Source organism: Aulostomus chinensis, chromosome 1 (genome assembly GCF_037954235.1).
Source record: "Aulostomus chinensis isolate RoL2024-O1b breed Wild chromosome 1, RoL_Achi_v1.0, whole genome shotgun sequence".
NCBI classification, from domain to species: domain Eukaryota; kingdom Metazoa; phylum Chordata; class Actinopteri; order Syngnathiformes; family Aulostomidae; genus Aulostomus; species Aulostomus chinensis.
The window spans coordinates 22077229-22097209 of record NC_141320.1 but is presented as its reverse complement, the minus strand read 5'-3'; the positions used below and the strand labels follow the sequence as shown (position 1 = coordinate 22097209).

General features: G+C 45.5%; 3 protein-coding genes across 4 annotated transcripts; 1 reads left to right on the top strand and 2 right to left on the bottom strand.

Moving 5' to 3' along the window:
* Nucleotides 1–1774: 1774 nt before the first annotated feature.
* Nucleotides 1775–9800, bottom strand: LOC147270770 (carbonyl reductase [NADPH] 1-like). Of its 2 annotated transcripts, none has more exons than XM_086200233.1 (5): nt 9668–9800; nt 8861–8982; nt 8550–8719; nt 8046–8153; nt 1775–2646 (listed from the first exon to the last, which is right to left on the bottom strand). In XM_086200233.1, exons 2-5 carry the CDS (start codon nt 8971–8973, stop codon nt 2498–2500), a joined length of 540 nt encoding a protein of 179 aa, XP_086056359.1. In that variant the 5' UTR covers nt 8974–8982; nt 9668–9800; the 3' UTR covers nt 1775–2497. The 2 variants fall into 2 exon arrangements, with proteins under 2 accessions (XP_086056359.1, XP_086056273.1); XM_086200147.1 differs by lacking the exon at nt 1775–2646 and adding an exon at nt 5376–5639.
* A 223-nt stretch (nt 9801–10023) lies between these two features.
* Nucleotides 10024–16891, top strand: LOC147270769 (SET domain-containing protein 4-like). The gene is made up of 9 exons (XM_086205422.1): nt 10024–10058; nt 10399–10635; nt 11032–11091; nt 11535–11664; nt 11744–11918; nt 12070–12148; nt 12603–12683; nt 12802–12925; nt 13006–16891. Exons 1-9 carry the CDS (start codon nt 10024–10026, stop codon nt 13159–13161), a joined length of 1077 nt encoding a protein of 358 aa, XP_086061548.1. The 3' UTR covers nt 13162–16891.
* On the bottom strand, nt 13798–18139 carry LOC147270768 (ferry endosomal RAB5 effector complex subunit 4-like). Its single transcript, XM_086205414.1, has 7 exons — nt 18133–18139; nt 16196–16294; nt 15796–15908; nt 15538–15643; nt 15050–15095; nt 14011–14134; nt 13798–13875 (listed from the first exon to the last, which is right to left on the bottom strand). Exons 1-7 carry the CDS (start codon nt 18137–18139, stop codon nt 13798–13800), a joined length of 573 nt encoding a protein of 190 aa, XP_086061540.1.
* Between the last annotated feature and the right edge of the window lie 1842 nt (nt 18140–19981).

Genomic DNA, 19981 nt, shown 5'->3' with positions numbered 1-19981 from the left:
CTCCACCGCAAGGAGGGTCAACTGTTCACACTGGGACTTTTCTGGCCTTTTCTTTTTTTAAAGCTTTGTTTTGATTTGTATTCTTATAGAAGACACATCAACAATATGCAACAGAAGGGAGACACCCATTTTAAAGAAGGAAAAACACTCAGTCACTTCTCCACCCATTCAGATGTTATACTGATGGATTTACACTTCCCATGATGGCTCAGTGAGCATCTCTTCTAGCCATCTATTAATCTATCCATCTATTTGTCCCAGTGCTGCTGATATTTATCAGTCCTTAGATTTAACCAGAAGGTCATCCTTTCCATAGTTTGGATACTGGTCACGATATCAATCCAGTCCCACTCTGTTGGAGGTGTGGCTTGCAACCATCTTGGAGTTCCAGTCTTCTTGCTGCTTGCTAATAATATTTAGAGAAGATCATATTTGTCTCGCCCCAGCATTTGAGGTGCAATGTTTCCCAGGTAAATTGTGGAAACAGAACTGTGAATTTCATGGTCAAATTTTGTTGTATTCCATGCATCATCTAAGCCAGTAGGGCTGAATAACTGAGCAGCTCCAGAATAAATGAAAATGGTCTGCTGGCTGCTCACCACAGCTCCTCCAACACAGCCCCTTGGCCTTCTCCCCTGTCTGCAAATGCTCCCATAGGTGGTCTTTCCTCACTAGGATCAGGGCCCTGCCGTGTTTGTACTGACAGTCAGTGTGTGGTTGTGTGCGTGTGTGTGTGTGTGTGTGTGTGTGGTCATGTGGGTTGGGAAGGCTGGGTTCTTAACATTTATTGTATTGCTTCATTGCTTTATATCGTATTTAATGTTGCCTGTTTTTCTTTCATTTCTGTGAAGCACTTTGTGTTGCAATTTCTGTATGAAAAGTGCTGTATAAATATAAATATAAGTAAAGTAAACATTTCAACTTAGGAGTTATGAAATATCTCACCAGAGTCCACCAACAAAAACCTCTCCAGAGACCAGAACTCCTGGAAGTTGACCGCACAGAGCAAATATTCCACCACCCTTCTTCTGTGACGACCATTCCAGATTCTTTCTCTTTCTCTTTCTCTTTGAATGGAACCTTATCTGTTGACCGTTTGTCATTCGATCCAATCCTGGAGTGCAGTTTAGTTTCTTACTGTCCTTATTTTTGCCCATGTCAAGAAATATGTCAGTCAGGCTGGCCTCACTTTCCATGAGTAGTTTGATCTGAAAATAAGACCCGGTTTGAAGATTTCTAAAACAAAAATCCTCTTGTTCCTAACACATATATGACAGACATTTTTGAAAATGATCAAATTCTCCGTTTGATGTAACTGACCAGTATGAGGTGATTCCCCTTCCTTAGCAATGATTGGACCTCCCGTCGGGCCGTGCAGGCTTGAAATCAGGCTCAAAGGCCATCCATCTCAGTAATTTGGACTGACTTTTGAGCAATGGAGACGACCGTTCCTTAAACCATACAAAGGCACAATGTAGACCATTGGTTCAGGCTTAGGGTTAGACAGATGCAAGAAAGATCAAATTGGCCCCAAAAAGTGTAGAAACATTTCTGTCCATTTAAAATGAGATTATTGTCAAAGAATCTGAAAATATGAAAACCTGACATTTTAAGCTTATGAGGACGGGGCGGGAGGAGGTGTTTCCTAGCACCACAGTGGATTCTGAGGACCCCCATTATTTACTGGGACATTTTCCATACACACACACAATCAGGCCAAAACCCTTAATTATGAGGACCACACTGGTTTAAGTGGTCAATACTAACACACACACACACACACACACACACACACACAATCAGGCCAAAACTCTTACCTATGAGGACAGCACACTGCTCAAACTGTACACTACACACATACATTAGTGTTGTTTGGCAATGCATCAGTGAAAAAGTACCCCACTGGCCCATTACCTGGTATTATCAGAGAGTAATATTACTAAACTGTAAGACTAGTACTCTCTCCACAATACTCTGCTATCTAAATGCAATAAACACTGAAAATTTATTTTATATATCAAATTTGCACTGAATGCTATTTTTAACTAAATTTTGTTCCTTTTATGTACCCTCATGTCCTGAAATGACAATAAATGGTGTTTGAATCAGTTAATAAGTCATGAATAATGTATTCATGTGTTTTCACATCTTTCAATTCAAATCAACTGTTGATTTACGATTTAAATCGACATCAAAAATCTGAAGTGCAGAGTAGTGTATCCCACCATAAAGTGCACAGCAACACCTGAGTAAGGGAATGACTTCATCACAAGTACTGTCCTGAGAGAACTGCAAAATATTGATTTCAAATTTAAACAACAGAAATTGAGCGGAACAGGAAGTCCACTGCACAAGAATCAAGGGGTAAAAACAACCCTCAACCACAGACCCAACACATTCACTGTAACAGCAAAGAGGTCTCTATCAGACCATATTTCTTCAAACATCAGGCCCCTGGTCCTCACAAAATCTCTGATGTTTTGAATGGTCCTGCTCATCAGAACAGGGTGCTCAGGAAGCCTGCACTGCCACACTCCAACTTTGTGTCAAGGTGTCCCTTTGAAATGGGAGTTTTGAAGTGTTTCATGACAGAACTCATTTCATCCTTGGTCCAGGGCCTTTCCACACATCTTCTTGATTTGAACTCTGTCAATCAAAAAAAAAATCTCAATTAAGATAGTGAGGACAGTAGCTGTTATAAATTCAGTTTAATATTTTTTAAATGACCTTTGAGCTGCTGAAATTAAGGTTCATTATGTTCAACACCAGGCTTGTCCAAAGTCCCGGCCAGGGGCCAATCATGGCATGAGGTCAGCTTCTATACGGCTATATAGTTTTGGCCCACCACCACTGTCAAACAGAACTAAGAACGCATGCAGACCCAGAACACAGTTTCTCTTTCCACTTCATGGTGACAGCAGCACTCTGGAACTTCCCCTGACTGTGTGCCCCATAAAGGCCACTTTGTTCCATGGCAACTCTTGATGAAAAGAGGACGACTGATTTTGAGGGCTGATGCTTCCAGGGAAGGTGGAAATTACAATATCTGTTCACGTCAATTGCTTAACACAGCAAATATTTTGCCTTTCATGGTTACAGTACAAGTACATCAGCTCTTGGACATTTGCACATTTTAAAATCTGGCCCTCTTTGAAAAAAGCTTGGACACCCTTATGATATACAAAGGTCACACACAGTAGTATTTCTCTTAGTGATGTACACATGAGATGATGACACCATGTACTACATTGAACTGTGCTTGTAGTATTCTGTCAATATTTATCTATTCACTTCCATGTGCTGATGTACTGATACCACACTCTGGGTCACACACAGTAGTATTTCTCTTAGTGATGTACACATGAGATGATGACACCATGTACTACATTGAACTGTGCTTGTAGTATTCTGTCAAGATTTATCTATTCACTTCCATGTGCTGATGTACTGATACCACACTCTGGGTCACACACAGTAGTATTTCTCTTAGTGATGTACACATGAGATGATGACACCATGTACTACATTGAACTGTGCTTGTAGTATTCTGTCAAGATTTATCTATTCACTTCCATGTGCTGATGTACTGATACCACACTCTGGGTCACACACAGTAGTATTTCTCTTAGTGATGTACACATGAGATGATGACACCATGTACTACATTGAACTGTGCTTGTAGTATTCTGTCAAGATTTATCTATTCACTTCCATGTGCTGATGTACTGATACCACACTCTGGGTCACACACAGTAGTATTTCTCTTAGTGATGTACACATGAGATGATGACACCATGTACTACATTGAACTGTGCTTGTAGTATTCTGTCAAGATTTATCTATTCACTTCCATGTGCTGATGTACTGATACCACACTCTGGGTCACACACGGTAGTATTTCTCTTAGTGATGTACACATGAGATGATGACACCATGTACTACATTGAACTGTGCTTGTAGTATTCTGTCAAGATTTATCTATTCACTTCCATGTGCTGATGTACTGATACCACACTCTGGGTCACACACAGTAGTATTTCTCTTAGTGATGTACACATGAGATGATGACACCATGTACTACATTGAACTGTGCTTGTAGTATTCTGTCAAGATTTATCTATTCACTTCCATGTGCTGATGTACTGATACCACACTCTGGGTCACACACAGTAGTATTTCTCTTAGTGATGTACACATGAGATGATGACACCATGTACTACATTGAACTGTGCTTGTAGTATTCTGTCAAGATTTATCTATTCACTTCCATGTGCTGATGTACTGATACCACACTCTGGGTCACACACAGTAGTATTTCTCTTAGTGATGTACACATGAGATGATGACACCATGTACTACATTGAACTGTGCTTGTAGTATTCTGTCAAGATTCATCTATTCACTTCCATGTGCTGATGTACTGATACCACACTCTGGGTCACACACAGTAGTATTTCTCTTAGTGATGTACACATGAGATGATGACACCATGTACTACATTGAACTGTGCTTGTAGTATTCTGTCAATATTTATCTATTCACTTCCACGTGCTGATGTACTGATACCACACTCTGGGTCACACACAGTTTTGTTTGCCCTGGAGAAGCAAGAAATTATTTTGTTGAATAGCTAGTACAATATCCTATCCATCTATGGAGAAGTTCACTTTCTACACCAAACAATACTACTTACTGAATAGCAGCTTGAACTTCTGGGTTGAACCTTCATTTTTTTTCTCAGTGGGGTAAGTTGGTCAGAGATCTTACTGGCTTAAGTTATTTTTCACTTTCCCTTACCAGGGGTCTGCAGCCTTTTTAGGCAAGGCAAGGCAAGGCAAGGCAATTTTATTTGTAGAGCCCGTTTTCACAAACAGTTTGTCTCAAAGGGCTTCACATGGCATCATAACAACATCCTCTGCCCTCAGAGCCTCACATCGACTGAGGAAAAACTACATAGAAAACCTTTAACAGGGAAAAATCTGAGAAACCTCAGGGTGAGCAACAGAGGAGGATCCCTCACCCAGGACGGACAGACGTGCAGTAGATGTTGGTACAGAGAAGAAAACAGTTTACAATACAAAATGTGGGAAACACGGAAATGTTAATAACAGCTGAAGAAGGAAGCTTCTGGTAGGGGAGGCAGGGAGAGCAAGCCAGCTTGATGGGGGACTGGATGGTAGACTGGTTCATGGAAGGGGAGGCAGGGAGAGCAAGCCAGCTTGATGGGGGACTGGATGGTGGACTGGTTCATGGGAGGGGAGGCAGGGAGAGCAAGCCAGCTTGATGGGGGACTGGATGGTAGACTGGTTCATGGAAGGGGAGGCAGGGAGAGCAAGCCAGCTTGATGGGGGACTGGATGGTAGACTGGTTCATGGAAGGGGAGGCAGGGAGAGCAAGCCAGCTTGATGGGGGACTGGATGGTAGACTGGTTCATGGAAGGGGAGGCAGGGAGAGCAAGCCAGCTTGATGGGGGACTGGATGGTAGACTGGTTCATGGGAGGGGAGGCAGGGAGAGCAAGCCAGCTTGATGGGGGACTGGATGGCAGACTGGTTCATGGAAGGGGAGCGCAGGCCAGTATAACAGTGGGGAATAAGAGGGGAGGGGGGCGATGCAGGCGGCGGTTGGGGCTCTGGTGGATCTGTGGAAACACAGAGAGACTGCAAGACACCAAGGCCAAACTACAAAGTGCAACAAGTAATGGTAATGACAGTTCCAAAAATGTCCAGGGAGGAGAGGAGGAGAGAGGGGGAGAGGAGAGGAGAGGAGAGGAGGGCTCCATGTAACCTGATGTGTCCCCCAGCAGTCTAAGCCTGTAGCAGCATAGCTATCAATGGTTCAGAGCTACCTGAACCTGTCCTAACTGAAGGCTCTGTCATAGAGGAAGGTCTTAAGCCTGGACTTAAACGTAGTTAAAGTGTCTGCCTCTCTGACCCATGGAGAGATGCTGGTTCCACAGTAGAGGAACCGGTACCTGAAGGCTCTACCTCCCAGTCTGTTTTTATTGATACTGGGAATCACTAAAAGACCTGCATTCTGGGAGCGGAGTGCTCTGGTGGGACAGTAGGGACTAATGAGCTCTTTCAAATAGGATGGAGCTTTATCATTGAGAGCCTTATAAGTCAGCAGAAGGATTTTGAAGTGGATTCTAGATCCTACAGGAAGGAGAGAAGCTAAAGTGGGAGAGATGTGTTCTCTCTTCTAAACTCCCGTCAAAACCCTCGCTGCAGCGTTCTGGACCAGCTGGAGACTCTTTAGGGAGTATTTAGGACATCCTGACAAGAGAGAGTTGCAGTAGTCCAGCCAAGAAGTGATAAATGCATGCACCAGTTTTTCAGCACCACTCTGGGAAAGGATGTTCCTAATCTTAGCGATACTTCGCAGATGGAAGAAGGCGGTCCTGGTCACATGCTTTATGTGGGAGCTGAAGGAAAGGTCCTGGTCAAAAATGACCCCAAGGTTCCTTGCAGTTGTACTCGAAGTTAGGGTGATGCCATCTAGAGGAGTGATCCGATTCAAGAGTGTGTCCCTGTGGTGTTTAGGTCCAAACATGATGACCTCAGTTTTATCTGAATTGAGCAGTAAGAAGTTAGAAGACATCCAGGATTTAATGTCTTTCAGGCAGTCTTGCAGATTAGTAAACTGGCTTGTGTCGTTTGGCTCCATCGACAAGTAAAGTTGTGTGTCGTCCTCATAACAGTGGAAGTTGATCGAGTGCTTCCGGATTATGTCACCTAATGGGAGCATGTAAAGAGTGAAGAGAATCGGTCCTAAAACTGAACCCTGTGGTACACCATATGTAACTCTGCTATACTCTGAATGGTCATTATTAACATTAACAAACTGAAACCTGTCAGATAAGTAGGACTTAAACCATTTTAGGGCAGTTCCTTTAATCCCAATGTCATGGTCTAGTCTCTGTAGCAGGATGCTGTGGTCGATGGTGTCAAATGCAGCACTGAGGTCCAAAAGGACAGAGACGAGACCTCTGTCTGAAGCTGTAAGAAGATCATTAGAGACTCTGACCAGTGCTGGTTCAGTGCTATGGTGTTCCCTGAATCCAGACTGGAAGGCTTCAAAGAGCTCGTTGCTGTGCAGATGTTCATGTAACTGCTCCAGGGCAACCTTCTCAAGGATCTTGGAGATGTAGGGGAGGTTGGATATTGGCCTATAGTTGGCTAACACATCTGGGTCAAGAGAAGGTTTTTAAGTAAAGGGTTGATGACAGCCACCTTAAAGGCCTGTGGCTCATAACCTGTGACTAAGGAAAGATTAATTTGGTTCAATATAGAAGTGTTGACTAGAGGGAAGGCATCCTTAAGGAGGCTTGTCGGGATGGGATCCAGCAGACAAGTGGCTGACTTGGAGGAACTGACTGCAGAAGTTAATTCTGACAGGTCGATGGGGGAGAAACTGTCCAAGTGAGCACCAAGTCTGGGAGGTGCTTCTATGGGGACTGTAGTCTGTCCTCCATTACTGGCAATCTTCGTTCTAATATTCACAATCTTTTCAGTAAAGAAAGATAGGAAGTCGTTACTGCTGAGAGTTGGGGGATGCATGGCTCAACAGCACTATGGTTCTTGGTGAGCCTGCCCACGGTGCTGAAGAGGAACCTGGGGTGGTTCTTATTCTTTTCTATCAGGGACAAGTAGTAAGCGCTTCTAGCATCACGGAGTTCTTTTTATATATTAATAAACTCTTCTTCCAGGCTTGGTGGACTTCCTCGTGCTGGCTGGAATGTGTCTTCCTTTCCAGTTGTCTGGTCTTCTGTTTCAAGGCACGCAACAGCTTTTGTCTCTTCAGACGTTTGATTTTCTCTGTCAAACTGGTTTTGGCACCTGAACAGACATGTGAGGACGGCTGTTACAACACGCTTGGTACAAGTCAAGAAGAAACAGCAGGACACCGAACACCAGAGCAAGAGGATCAAGCAGAACCGGGCAGAACAGAACTGCTCTCAAGAAGTCGCTTTCAACGCCGGCGTGCGGGAGCAATGCACGGAACATCCCAGCCGTGCTTTCATCACACCCGTGTCCAGTATCTTTACCTCCAGCTTTAACCAGCGGCAGGAAGTGAGTCAACATGTCTCTGGTGGCGAAGAAGTTCGTCTTGAGCGTGACCTCGGCCTGGACGGCGAATGGAGCCGTGTCCGCCACTGTGGGGGGAGGGGGGATTATTATAACATGTATATTCTATAATATATTATCAACTGATATTTACTGATGTTATTAGCATTAGTTATGATATTCAGACGTCCTACACACTGAAAGAACACAACATTGTGAATTTGAAAAAATATTCAAGAATCTGACTGAATGGAAGTAAATCGATTCAGATCTCAGTATTTAGCCTGAAGGAGCCACTCGTCAGTTCAGGACGTTAAACGCTGCGACTGATCCTCAATCCAGCATTCAAATATGAGATTAACAACAAAATCAGAACAAAACAAACACATTTATTGTAACTAGGAATCATTATGCTGGTTAATCATTCGTCATCTGTCTGAGGTAAAGTGTGAGTCATGCAGGTGAATCTATCCGCCTCCTTCCACCTTTGAAGGCGATCCCGGCGTTGTTGACCAGGACGTCCATGCCGCCATACTTCTCCTTGAAGAAGGCAGCGGCGGTGGCGATGCTGCTTAGGTCGTTGATGTCCAGCTGGTGGAACAGGGGTTTCAGTCCCTCCGAGGCCAGGGACTCCATCGCCTCCTGGCCGCGGCCGCTGCAACACAACCAGACGACACGTTCCTCTCCATTCACAGAACTCGAGCCAAGCACCAGAATCCCTCGTCGGGACAATAAATGATCCCTAACAGCGGCGAGCGTCCCCGTGCTCCCGCAGAGGCACCTGACTGTTACCTACACGTCTCTGGCTGTCAGGTAAACGTCTCCTTGGAACTGTTTGCAGAGCGCCCGGACGATGGCCAGGCCAATGCCCTTGTTACTGCCCGTTACCACGGCAACCTTGGAAGACATGGCTGTCCCCTGACGGACAAACAGAGATGTTTGAATACTGAGTGAACAGAAGAGGCTGTGACGTCACAAGTTACAAGACACAAACGGCTCCCCAGGCTGTTCTGTTCCTGAAATTTGCTGAGTCATGATGACAGGTTCTGAAGTAACAGCCTCAAACCCAAATCTAACTGTGCAGTTACTAACATGTATCAAGTGGAATCATGTCCAGGACCCGGTGTAAGGTGCTCTGAACACTGTTACACAAAGAAGCAGGACAAACGTTACTGCAGGTGTCACCTGGAAGCTGTTGTTCTTTCATTTTGTGCTCAACCTGACGCCCAAAATACATCAAAGGGCTCAATTTAGCTGTTTTGGCAGAACCATTTGCTCCCAACTGTAGGAAAAGTGCCAAGTCATAGCAGCAGCACTGGGATGACCTTTGACCTCCATGCAGCTTTTCATTTGTAATTTGATAGAGCACGGACACAGTTGCTGGCTGCTGCGAACAGCCGTGAAATTAGAGACAGAATCAGCAGTTAGTTCCCGTGTCATGAGGCATTTTGACATTTTAGCTCAAACGGCCACGAGGCCATGCGGGAATCGTCATCATACGGGAACTGAATCAGCTTTGACAAACGTGCCGGCTCGTTAACTTGCTAGCTAGCTAGCGCTCTTTAGCGGTGCTAACTATCAGCTGTGGGTGAGTCGATCTTACTGATGTGGTCTGGCGTCCCGGTGAGGAGCGACGGTCCCGAGCTGGTGACGCTACAGAGGAAAATTGGAGAAAACGAGCGAGTCGAATTGCGAGCTGTGCGCAGCTTGAGTGCGCGGAACCGGAAAAACAAGCTAACCACGTGGTGTTGGAGGCACCGCAGCGGCCGTGCAGCATGAAGACGCGGTATAACTGACGATTATTGAGGTGAAGTGTTGACTTGTTAACTTCATATGAACAATTAAACTCCCTCATTAGACATCTAATAATTTGCTTTTTACCTGCGTTTGTTCTGACGTTTTGGAGAAAATGTCGGTGACGATCTCGCTGAAGTTTATTAGATTCACTGGTACGCAGAAATGTTGGAGGATTCCACTTCAATCGAGCTTAAAACGTCGGTCACTGTGTTTGTAAGAGTTGTAAAGTTAATATACGTTTTTCTTGAGGTTGAAGTGTTTGATTTTATTGTAGTACATTATAAAAAAGCTGTTCTTAATATTTCACCCTTAATTTTTGTGAATGTGAAACGCTTCTGCTGTGGACTATGATTTTGTCAGGGCAAAATTTACGTCTAGATCAAACTAGTGGCGAGTGTTTGGTTTGAGTGGTCCAGTGACGATGGACAAAGTCATGAAAGTGCATGAACCCTGGTTCTGTTTGTCTGTGTGATGAGGTAGAAGTACTAGTAATAGTACATAACATTGTAAAACATTACTGCGTATTTGTCTGTGCAGCTGGAAGCCCCGCCTCTCTCCTTTGTTGGTGCTCTGCATCTTCCTGGTGTGTGAGCGTCACAGAGGAGAGGCTTCTGATTGGTCCGCCTACATAGACGTCCTGCCCACCACCTACACCTGCCCGGCTTACTTCACTGATGATGTCATAGCTCTCCTGCCTGCCAGTGTGCAGAGGCGGGCTCTCGAGCAGAGGGAGGCGTTGCGAGAGATTCACTCGTCCAATCGGGACTTTTTTAAGTGAGCTTACCAGAGACTGTTGCCTGGAAATAGCACAAGCTAACATGGCTAGCACGCTAACACCAATATTCTGTACGACCAGAAAAGAAAGTGACGGTTTATATCAACAACTAGTTTATCATCGTGTGTCGTCATATTTATACTACTATTTATACGTTATATTTATACTTCATATTTCAGCAAAGACACATAAACCTGCTGTCTCAACCTAACTTTTCCTAAATCAAAAATATAACAGGAACTAAAAATACCTGACACAAAAGAGCCATTTCTGCAACTTTTTGCAGTACTTTTCAAAATCGAGGTTGCACAGTTGTGCGGTTGACAGCAGTTTATATTCATACTTAGGACATTCAAATGTACTGTTGATTATACAGTGACTCGCTGATCCTGTAGGTCCCTGCAGCCGATCCTGGATCAGCCGGTGGAGGACGTGTTGAGCTACGAGGCTCTGAGGTACGTTCAGGCGCTGACTCGGGACACAGAAGGGGTTTCATCCTGGTGTCATTCCCAGGACAGCAGGACCTTTCTCGTGTTTCTCTTTTTACCCCCAACAAGAACCTTGTGTTGGTTCTGGGCGGTTCCGGTCCGTCTCTGTGTCAGTGTGCTGACATCTGCCGCTGACGTCATCGTCTCCTGACGTGGCGCTCTGTGCAGCTGTTGTAAACGCTGGTAAAGTTCCTCCCTGGCTTTGTGTTTGTCTTGACTTCTACTTCCCGGGGCCTTCGCTGGGTCGGTGGTCGTGGTGCTGGTGTCTCTGAGCTTCTGTGTTCAGCCAAACATGAAACTGTTTTATTTTGTTGAATCACTGCAGTGACAGAGCACTTTCATTGTTTTACCCGTGAAAAAGCAGCCGACTCTGAGGGGTGATGACGCTGTTCCCCCTGTCCCTCCCCTAGGTGGGCGTGGTGTAGCGTCAACACTCGCTCGGTCTTCATGTCTCACCTGTCCAACAACTTCCTGTGTGGACAGGATGTTTATGCTTTAGCTCCCTTCCTGGATTTGCTCAACCACCGTCCTGATGTGCAGGTAAACGTCGCCCTCTTATCAACACAGAAACTGGCGTTGCCGAGGTCACAGCAAACTTTCTTACATCATTTCCTTTCAGGTGAAAGCAAGTTTCAATGACGCCACCAAATGTTACGAAATCAGGAGCGTCTCCGGGACTCGGCGCTTCCAGCAGACGTTCATCAACTACGGTTCCCATGACAACCAGCGCTTGCTTTTGGAGTATGGCTTTGTTGCCCCCGGCAACCCTCACAGCGTGGTCTATGTGGACACAGGTGAGCTGAAGCTGAGCACTGGTGTAGTTCTGAATGTTTCAACTCAACATTTATGTGAAAACATCACATCTTTATGACGGCTGGGATGAACTCGTGCTGGTAAGAAACGAAACGACCATCAAGCTTCGCCGTCTCCGTCTCTCTGCCGCAGATTTGCTGTGTGAGGTTCTGAGAGGCGATGAGAGTTTGGAGCAGAAGAGAAAGTTTCTCAGAGAGAACAACTTCCACCAGTAGGATTCACCAGCTTGTCATGTCTGAAGACAAAATATAGAAGTACTATTACTCTTTTTGCTCCTGTTGGTAACATGAACGACTGGCACGTCACTGCTGTGGCTTGAGTGTGGTTACGGTGCGATAAAGTCGACGCTCCAATAAAACATCACAGGAGTTCGTAGGTCAGAATGGAACCCTGAACACTCCTCAACAGTTTTTACGGCACAAATTGCCACTCACCTTCACCAGTTAGCGACCTGTGTAACTTCAAGCTTGTTAGCATTTGGGTTTTTTGCAAATCCTTTGGCTGACGAGGGAAAACGCATCACAGCACATTCAGTCTGATAAAAACATCTCATCCGTCTTCCCACACTTTTATTTCACATTGTCATGTAACCCTAAATCAACCTCAGGCTTTAAACAGATGAAAGTACAATGAAAACAGCGCTGCCTGTCTCTCCCTGGCGGTAGTAATCTGACGGTGAGCAGCGACGGTCCTGGCTGGAGGCTGATGACGGCGCTCCGACTGTTGTCTCTGCCACAGACGCTGTAGTAAGACGTAGTAACACACACACTCACACGCAGTCGCACGCTATCTTAAAAGAACCCATCAATCAGTTTGTGTGTCTCGTTAAGTTACAGTCTGGGATGTGTGTGTCTGTTCTTTTAGTCCCCAGTGGAGGGCAGTGTTGCTCGGCCAGATGGGGAGTGAGGAGAGAGAGCGCTGGAGTGTTCAGACAGCAGAGTGTGTGTGTCAACGACTGCTACAAGATACACACCAAGCTCTGGACGAGGTTCGAAAATATACACACACACACACACAACAGCAACTACCAGACCATTTTCAAATGAGTGTGTGTGTGTGTGTGTGTAGATTTCTCGAAGTCTCCTGGGGTGTGACCTGTCAATCAAGGAGCAGCTAGATGTGGTGATGTCACTGCGACAGGAGGAGAGGTGCATCCTGGGAAGTAGTCTGGAGACATTGCAGGACTCCCTGAGACAATCAAATGTCGCCATGGCAACCCGATGATGCTGCAAACAGACATGTGATAGGTGCTCTGGCCATTAGGCTCTAGAGTGAACCAGTTCATCGGCTGGCCTCATCTCTGTCCCGCCTGCTGATGAGGACGTGTGGACATCAGGTACCCAGGAGATCAGGGGTTTGATTCCAGGTGTGCAGTTGGAGCACGTTTGGAAAAGCACCGGCCATGTTAACAGCTGCAGCGTCCTTCAGGCAACACTGAGCTGCTGTAGCGGCTCAAATCAATCTCGTTGGGCCTCGTCGTCAACATGGCGTGCTGGGTGGGAAACATCCGGCTGTGTGTTTAAGAGGGAAACTCATTCATCAGAAAGGAGTGATGATTCTGGAAGAGAGGAGTTCTGATCCATCCGTCATGGCGTGTGATTCATGCTACTCTGAAACGCATAATACTGTTTTGTAGCTTTCACTCTGACGTGTGCATGTCACAGTGGCGTCTGAGCACCAGACTCCTCGGTTCCTCCCCTCCAATTACATCACAAGCCAGCTGAGTAAGACTTCGCCAGAAGAAGAAGAAAGAAAGAATCTTCCTTTTAATTACATGAGTTTTACAGTCGTGCAAAGAAAGATGTGTGGACTCACAAAGGGGGGAAAAAAGAAACAAACTAAACCTGAAGGCTGCAGACCTCAGAGGACTTTGTTGGAGCCGACGCCCCAGAAGGAGCTCAAATCAAATGCGTGACCCGCATCAAACCTGTTTAGGAGCTAAATGTGACATTTGAGAAAACAACACAGTCAAAAAAATGTCCGCATTTGAGCAAGAGACAGTTGAAGAGGTTCCTTAGTAATGAAAGTGCTCTTTAAAGTTTTGAGTTTTAAAGGATCAGGTCCAGGTCTCACCGCCTCAGACATCCAGCAGCAGCAGCATCTCAGCTGAACTACGGCCTTTTTCTTTTTGCGACGCTGCACGCTCTCCATGGCGACCGTAGCTTCATAGAGAGGGACCGCCTCCTCAGGCTGGGGTCTGGAGACGGAGGATCACTTTTGATTATGACAGAACAGGACTTCCTGTAAAAGCCACAATCATGTTTTTGAAGTCAACCTCTTTTCTGGTCAAGTGAAACAGAGCTGGGATAGGATGGGTGGACTTGTGGTTGAGTTTGGGTGACGGGGTTGATCTGTGGCGTGCGGACGCTCCTCGTTCTGTGGATCAGGAGCTACGGGCTGGTTACAAACCACACTCAGATACCAGCTGGAACCACATGGAGCCCGAGGTGGATGTTGCTGGCCTCCTTGTGTGTTCCTCTGGATAGAAGCCACACAGATTTTTGACCCTCAAAACAACGCTGAACAGATCCCCTTTGTACTCCTGAGTTAACCTTGAGCCACACCCCGGTCAGATCAAACCAATTACCCAAGTAGTGTTTTCTTGTTTGAAAATTCAAAGAAGACAATAATATGGAGTGAAATGGAAAAGAAATTTGGCAAAAAGTCTAAAGACACCAACTCCAGTGCTGCTTTTCCCGCATCGACCAGGCACATTCCAGGGAACCAAGAAGGGGAATGCGCGTTTAGAACGCTCTTCTCCTTTCTGTCCCTGCTTGTCTCGGGATGTGTCGATGACAGGAATCTAAATCCTGAGGTATTCCTTTGTCTCCCTGATCTTCCTGCTCTATTGAATTCAACAGCATCTTAAAACTTAGACCTTCTTAACCTTTTGGCAAAATATGAGGTGAATATGAGTTGTTCTCAATGATAAATTCTCAAATAAGTGTTTCCCTTAAGAAAAATCTGGAAGTGACTTCAACTTGAAGCTTAAATGTGTTGCGTTAGCATGAATGTTCACTAAATCTGCCATCAAAACGAAGTCAAAACCAGGGAATTCTTTTGATTTGTGGATTTGAGGACAGAGAAGCGAGTCTGCCGAGGTTGGACGTACTTGAGTATCCCAGCTGACATCTTCTCCACGATGTCCTTCAGAATGTCTGACACACGACTGTTAAAGACGTCATACAACAGATGCAATGATGTCACACCTTCCTCGTTTCATCTGATCGAACCACACTTTGGTGTCTTTTCCTCCATCCGGCTCTTTGTTTATTTGCAGGGGTGAAACCTCAGAGGAGGTGGTCTTCTGAGTCCTTTACAAACTGACTCTGGTACAGTTTGTGGCTCAAAGGTGATCTGAGGTGGCTGTGCACCAGCTGACTGGGTCCTGTGAGAGAAACAAACTGGAGCAACTCGCGCAGTTGATTGCTGCGAGTAGAAACATGAACTTGTCCAACACAGCAGACGCGGCACTACCTGATCTCACCGCACCTGCAGTGGCTGATAGAAAGTGAACCAAGGTTGAACTGATAGGGACCAGAAGCCACGAGCCGTTGCTAAGGGGACGGCCTCAGGTTGCAGTCTGCTGGTGAAGGATACGGAGGTACCGCCCCTGCTGGGCCAACGAAGCTGTCCAGACGTCAGCGTTGAGGAACGAGACCGTGGCTGCTTTTAAATACATTGAACTGCAATCTGGAGGATCCAGCTGGGGAAGCCAGTTGAGGAGCGTCAGTGACAAACTCAGGTAGGACACCAGAGGACACGTTACTGTTTAGTTCATGTTGGGATAAAAATGCTGGAACAGTTGGACAGGACCCTGCTATGAAGCTGCTATCAGGCTGGACATGCACAACTCACCTGCAGGTCCTGGTGGGATGTGACCCAGTGCCCCCCCACTCCCAAAACACTGATGATGTCATGCTTGTGTGGGAGGAGCTTCATGTCCTCTGGCTCTTGTTCTTGAAGACGCACTTAACATGACAAGAAACACAGAGCAAACATTGTAAATAAGAATTCCTGTTGCTGGGAAAGGAACGGCACTCGTGCGCAGCTAAAAGAGCAAACATGATGTGTGGAGGCAGCAAGGCTTCACGTCGATCCTCCATTCGATCATTTCATGGCCACAGTGTACAACTCTCGCGAAAAATATTCACTAACTGAAGTGAGGGAGCAGGCTAATCTGGATGGTCCCTCCAGGGCTCTGAACACGGTCCCGCTTGCACCAGCATTAACAAGGTCGTAGAGGAGGTGTGTTTACCTCCAGAGTCGATGACGATGTCCACTCCCAGTCCTCCGGTCTCCTCCGGGACCGCCGACAGCAGGTCTGACGAGTCTTCGTAGACCACAATGACTCGGGCTTTGTAACAAAGACACTGTCAGTCATTCTGCTGCGTCATGTCAGTGCTTTGTTCAAAATTCTAGTCTGAAGCTGGCAGCAGTTGCACTTCAGATTGCATCCACAAGGTGTCGGCGTGTGTCAGGTCAAAACTTGATTATTTGAAGGAGTCAGACTGGGTGTTCGGAGGTTACATGAGCAAACTTCTGCTTCTCACTCAGAAGAAGCTTCTCATTGACATAGCAGGTCCGATTTGTGTGTACTGGTACGGCTTCAGTGAGATGCTGACCCCAGTCCAGCTGGGTTGTGTAGGACGGAGAAGGAAGGAATATGAGAGAAAGATAGAACAGGTCTCACCAACAAGAGGATCCTGAACACCTGAGGAAAACATGGCAGGAAGAAAGAGAAAAGAAAGGGAAGTGCACATGAAAAGGTTGAAGTGACGCAAAGCTACCAGCAAAAGTCTGTTCTTAAAATAAACCCTGTGATTCAGCAGATTCAGGTTTCAGCTGCTTATTCTTGGCCTGCCACAAATTAAATCAAATATACCAGCAAGAAAACCGCAGTCATGCGTCAGACTGACAGCAGATGATTGAAATGTTCAAAGTCGCGAGTGGCATGGGCGCATCTGTACTACTAGTAAATGTATGGCGTGACTGTTGGAGCTTTACTGTGTCCACAGAAAAGGTTCACAGTCCAAAAATGATGACAGAAAACTATCAAGACGGCAGTCACAGATGTTTTATTGAAAGTAAAATAAATGTGTCGTATTGAGTTTGTGATCCTTGATTTGTGAAAATCCTATTTTGCCTTTCAAATACTCACGAATAACAGACATTTAGTGACTCCAGAACGCAGGAAGAGCCAACCACGTACACTTAATTCAAAGCCGTCTGAACCCACGCAGGCACAGGGAGAACAACAAACTCCACACAGAAAGATCCCGCGCCTGAGCCAGGACTCGAAACCTGAACCTTTTTGTTGTGAGGCCACAGTGCTGACCACTGCACCACCGTGGAGCCCACGCATGGATTGATAGTAAGTTAAAAAAAATTGCAAAATCTTACATGAAACCAAGTTAATATAACATTGATCTCAAATAACGGCCCCCAGGTGTTTAAACAAGCCTGGCGTTTATTTCAGACAGGCGTCTATTTTACAAAATGAGGTCGGACCCTCGGCCATCAAATGAGACCTGGCGGCACTTTGACACCAGGCTGTTAATTGATGATTTACGGTATTTATTTTACTGACTACTTCATTGACAGGTGGTAAAACTTTCTGGTGTTTCCTGAACTTAACTGAGTGCTGCTCAGTAAAGTTGCCATGACTTGAGATTCTCTTCCTGCTGGGTCCATTTCAACATTCTTATCCTTCCTATCACTGGAGATAAAGTATCAGTCAGAGCTGTACTTGATTAGTACTGCATGTAGTACACATCAGTCACTGCCATTACACAGTGGAATGGTAGTTGAAGTACTGTTTACCATCAAGCTGAAAACTGTTGTGGTCGTGTTGACGTTGACGTGTTATCACTTTGTAGATCTGCTATTTTGGCCTCATGAGACTGTCGTGGAAGTGGAAGGATACGGGCCTCAAGTTGTCACGCCCCTTTTCTTACTAATAAAGTGTTCTTGTGTAAAGTGTTCTCTGGACAATCTTGATATTTGCACTACTGTTCTTTAAAGTACTACGGTATATTGTTATACCTTGTATACCTATTGCTAAAAAAATAATAATAATGGCCCAGTGCTGGCCAGTGCCAAAATAAAAGCCTGTTACCAATCGACACCTGGTCTCTTTTCAACACCCGGGGTCCACATCGACTTTGGAAAAATAAACGCCTACCAACTACTAACTGGTCATTTACGGTACGACACTAAACAGTGGTTGAGGGAGAGCAAAGCTGGAAATAAGACATTACTGCAAGGGCAATAAATCTAAAACAAAAAAAGTTTTTTTTGTTTTTAAAGTTTTCTGTCATTTTCTGTCTCAAATACTTGACAAGTTCCAACCTGGTCCAAAACCTGCTCACCTCTCTGGGGTCAAGTGTGTCTGCACCGTCTGACCAAACTGCATCAGTGGCGCTCCCTCCATGACAGTCGAATGTGTGAGTCTTATTTCCTCAAATCAACTCTGGGCAGTGTTGATTGGAAGAAGAAGAAAAGTGGAAAAAAAGTGCTGTTAAGTAACATTAGAACCAGGCTCTGACCAAAGTCTGGTGCTTTTCAAGTTTCAGTCAGTGAGTAATGCTCTATTCATTTATGTCACTCTATCTCACATTGATACAGGGATTGATATTTGGAGAAAGTTCAATCATTCAGCTGCAGGTACAGTGACTTACAACACTGCAACAACAACAAAAAACACCCTCCACAAACACTCTTGTCCAACTTTTGTGCCCAAATTTTCTCCTCCTGAGGCACCAAATCAAGTCAAGTCATTTTTATTTGTTAGAACCAAATCACAACAAAGTTCTCTCATGACTCTTTACTAGTAGAACAGGTCCAGCACCAAACTGCTTCAATGAATCTACACCCAACAATTCTCCACCAGCAGCACATCCTGCAACAGTGGTGATGAACACCTTCCTTTTAACAGGCAGGAAGGTCGAGCAGATCCAGGATCAGTGGGGACGGCCTCCTGCTTTGACCGGTTGTATTTAAAGCTCCATCAGATTGGAACAACCTTTCCTCCTCACTTGGGTCTCTCTCTTCCTTTCTCATCTTCAAATCATCAAGCATTTTCAAACATCTGCTCTCGTTTCTGATGCACCTCCCCTTTTCTCTCCAGGATTCACTCTCTACTTGTTCTTGTTTGTTCTCTGTACTGTAAATATGTGGATATTTGTGTATGAATATGCATTGTGTACTTTAATGGTGCATGGAAGCAGTATTTCTTTAGATGGGTGTTTAAATGTATGAGTATGTGAACACAGGCCCACTCCTTTTCTGCAGTGAGATCTCTGATCATACTTTGTAGAATACTGGATGGTGGGGGGGGGGGGGGGGGGGGGGGACATTGTTGGCCTGTACCTGGGTGTATGATGTGTGTGTCCTTGTGTTGAAAATATAATCTACTTTTATTATTGTTGTATTGTTGGTCATTATTTGTCAGGACCCCCTCCAAAATGAGATGGTGCATCTCAAGGGGCTGCCCTTGAAATCAAGAATCAAGAATGAAGGTGTCTGGTGGTCTTGGTGGACCCTCTGCTTCTCCAGCTGAGTCAACAGATTCCTGTGTATCCTGAGTCATTGTGTATCCTGGCTGCATTCAGCGCTTTCACCGCTGCAGCCTAGCTTGATTGCCAGTCAGGACAGGTGTTATTAAAAATGGTAGAGGGGACAGTTTTGGCAGGACAAGTTGCTCCACATTCAGGAGATGGTGGGAAGTTTAAAGGCTGATGACAAACTCCTTCACTACCTGTGTGGTTCAAAGTCCCTGGTTTGATTGCAGCTTTGACCTGAGCAGGTGTTCATCCACATCTCAGTAACAAGGGACACTTTATCACAGCAGTGGACAAACATCAGCATTCATCACCCAGCAGCTCCTCTGATCAACAGAACAAGCTGAAGTATTCTGAGAAGGAGGGCATGGATCCCTCTACCTCTCACATGCTAAGCTAACACTCCACCATTGGAGCTACGTCCCTGCTAATGAGCACAGCAGATAATGCAGGTTGACCTTCATGCAGGGTTTAATGAGCGT